General features: G+C 40.6%; 1 protein-coding gene across 1 annotated transcript in view; it reads left to right on the top strand.

Annotated features, from left to right (window-relative positions):
- The window catches only part of LOC101860430 (G-protein coupled receptor GRL101), a gene marked incomplete in the record, with an annotated part of 26,546 nt that overhangs the window by 16,590 nt on the left and 8,551 nt on the right, over window positions 1-1,405 (top strand). Inside the window, 1 exon segment of the mRNA XM_013085830.2 lies at window positions 959-1,082. Within this exon segment, the coding sequence (XP_012941284.2) occupies window positions 959-1,082 (124 nt within the window).

Below are 1,405 nucleotides of genomic sequence, written 5' to 3'. Positions count from 1 at the left end.
TTTTTTTTTTTTTTTTCCAAAAGTGACAGCACAGGACAAATATTGATTTACTTTCATGGTGGTACATTTAAAAAAAACAAAACAAAACAAGGGCACGGCAAAAGTTGCCGCGGTTAACCCTTTGATTTTAAGGGCATTACCGCAAATTGCAAAGGCACCAAGGCAAATTGCCGCGGTGCCGCGGTCTATTTCAAGCCCTGTTTATGGCAAATTGTAAAGTGAAATCGTACTAATTACAATTTTTATTGTTATTTATAAGAGTTGTTTTAAATTGAAAATATATTTACATCGAATTTTAATATTTTAGCATTTTAAAGTCCTAAAAGATAACCAACCGTGCAGTGAACTGTTGCGAATGCAAACAACTTGTGTGTTCGCGCGCTCATATGACCTTATGCAGTTGCGAGCGCCGTAAAACCCTGTACTACTAACTAACTAAACAGACAGGTTGAGATACATGTACTCGATAAAATACACGCGAATGGAAGTCATGTCTTCTACGTGCATCGATGGAGCGCCTAACTGCTACACCACAGACGCGGGTCTCGAGTGAGTTTGAGACAAACGAAACATACATCACCTCCTTCTACACATCAATGTATTCTGTTGTCGAGATAACACATATAGAGTCCTTCCAATCTGACGTCACATACAGAAAATGGACTAACAAACACTTGTCGTTGTGATGACGTCACAGACTGACGGTGTAGCAACAAGCACTTGCCCCATATACGTCACAGTTAGAAGATGTACCAACTGTGATTATGTTGACGTCATACACAGATTGTGTACTAACAAGTAATTGTCGTTATGATGACGTCACACACAGAAGGCGTACTTGTCGTCATGATGACGTCACAGAAAAAAGGTGTACTGACAAACATTTGTCGTTATGATGACGTCACAGACAGAATGTGTACTGTACTAACAAGCAAATGTCGTGATGATGACGTCACAGGCAGATGGTCAACCTCCGGTTCCTCAATCTGTCACACAACCGAGGCCTGGTCGTGACTCGTGTCGACTTCCAGAAGTGTGCCGGACACGTGCAGACGTTGGACCTGTCCTACACCCGGGTCGCAGTACTGACCAGGTGAGAAAATGCAACAGATTGTATCGGTCGGTTAGCGTCTTAACGCCTGTAAAATGGAAGCTTGCACTGTATGCTCCCCAGGAAGTTGATATTGTTTCAGAATGCTATTAGGTATGCTGGGGTAATAATATAGATTGTAAAGCGCATAGAACTTGTCGCTTAGCGGGAATTTGCGCTGTACAAATGCCAAATGCTATCTATCTATCTATCTATCTATCCATCTATCTATCTATCTATCTATCTATCTATCTATCTATCTATCTATCTATCTATCTATCTATCTATCTATCTATCTATCTATCTATCTATCAA

The sequence above is a fragment of the Aplysia californica genome, unplaced genomic scaffold (assembly GCF_000002075.1).
Source record: "Aplysia californica isolate F4 #8 unplaced genomic scaffold, AplCal3.0 scaffold00411, whole genome shotgun sequence".
Classification (NCBI taxonomy): Eukaryota; Metazoa; Mollusca; class Gastropoda; order Aplysiida; family Aplysiidae; genus Aplysia; species Aplysia californica.
The sequence above is the reverse complement of the archived record's forward strand: the minus strand, read 5'-3'. Positions and strand labels throughout refer to the sequence as shown.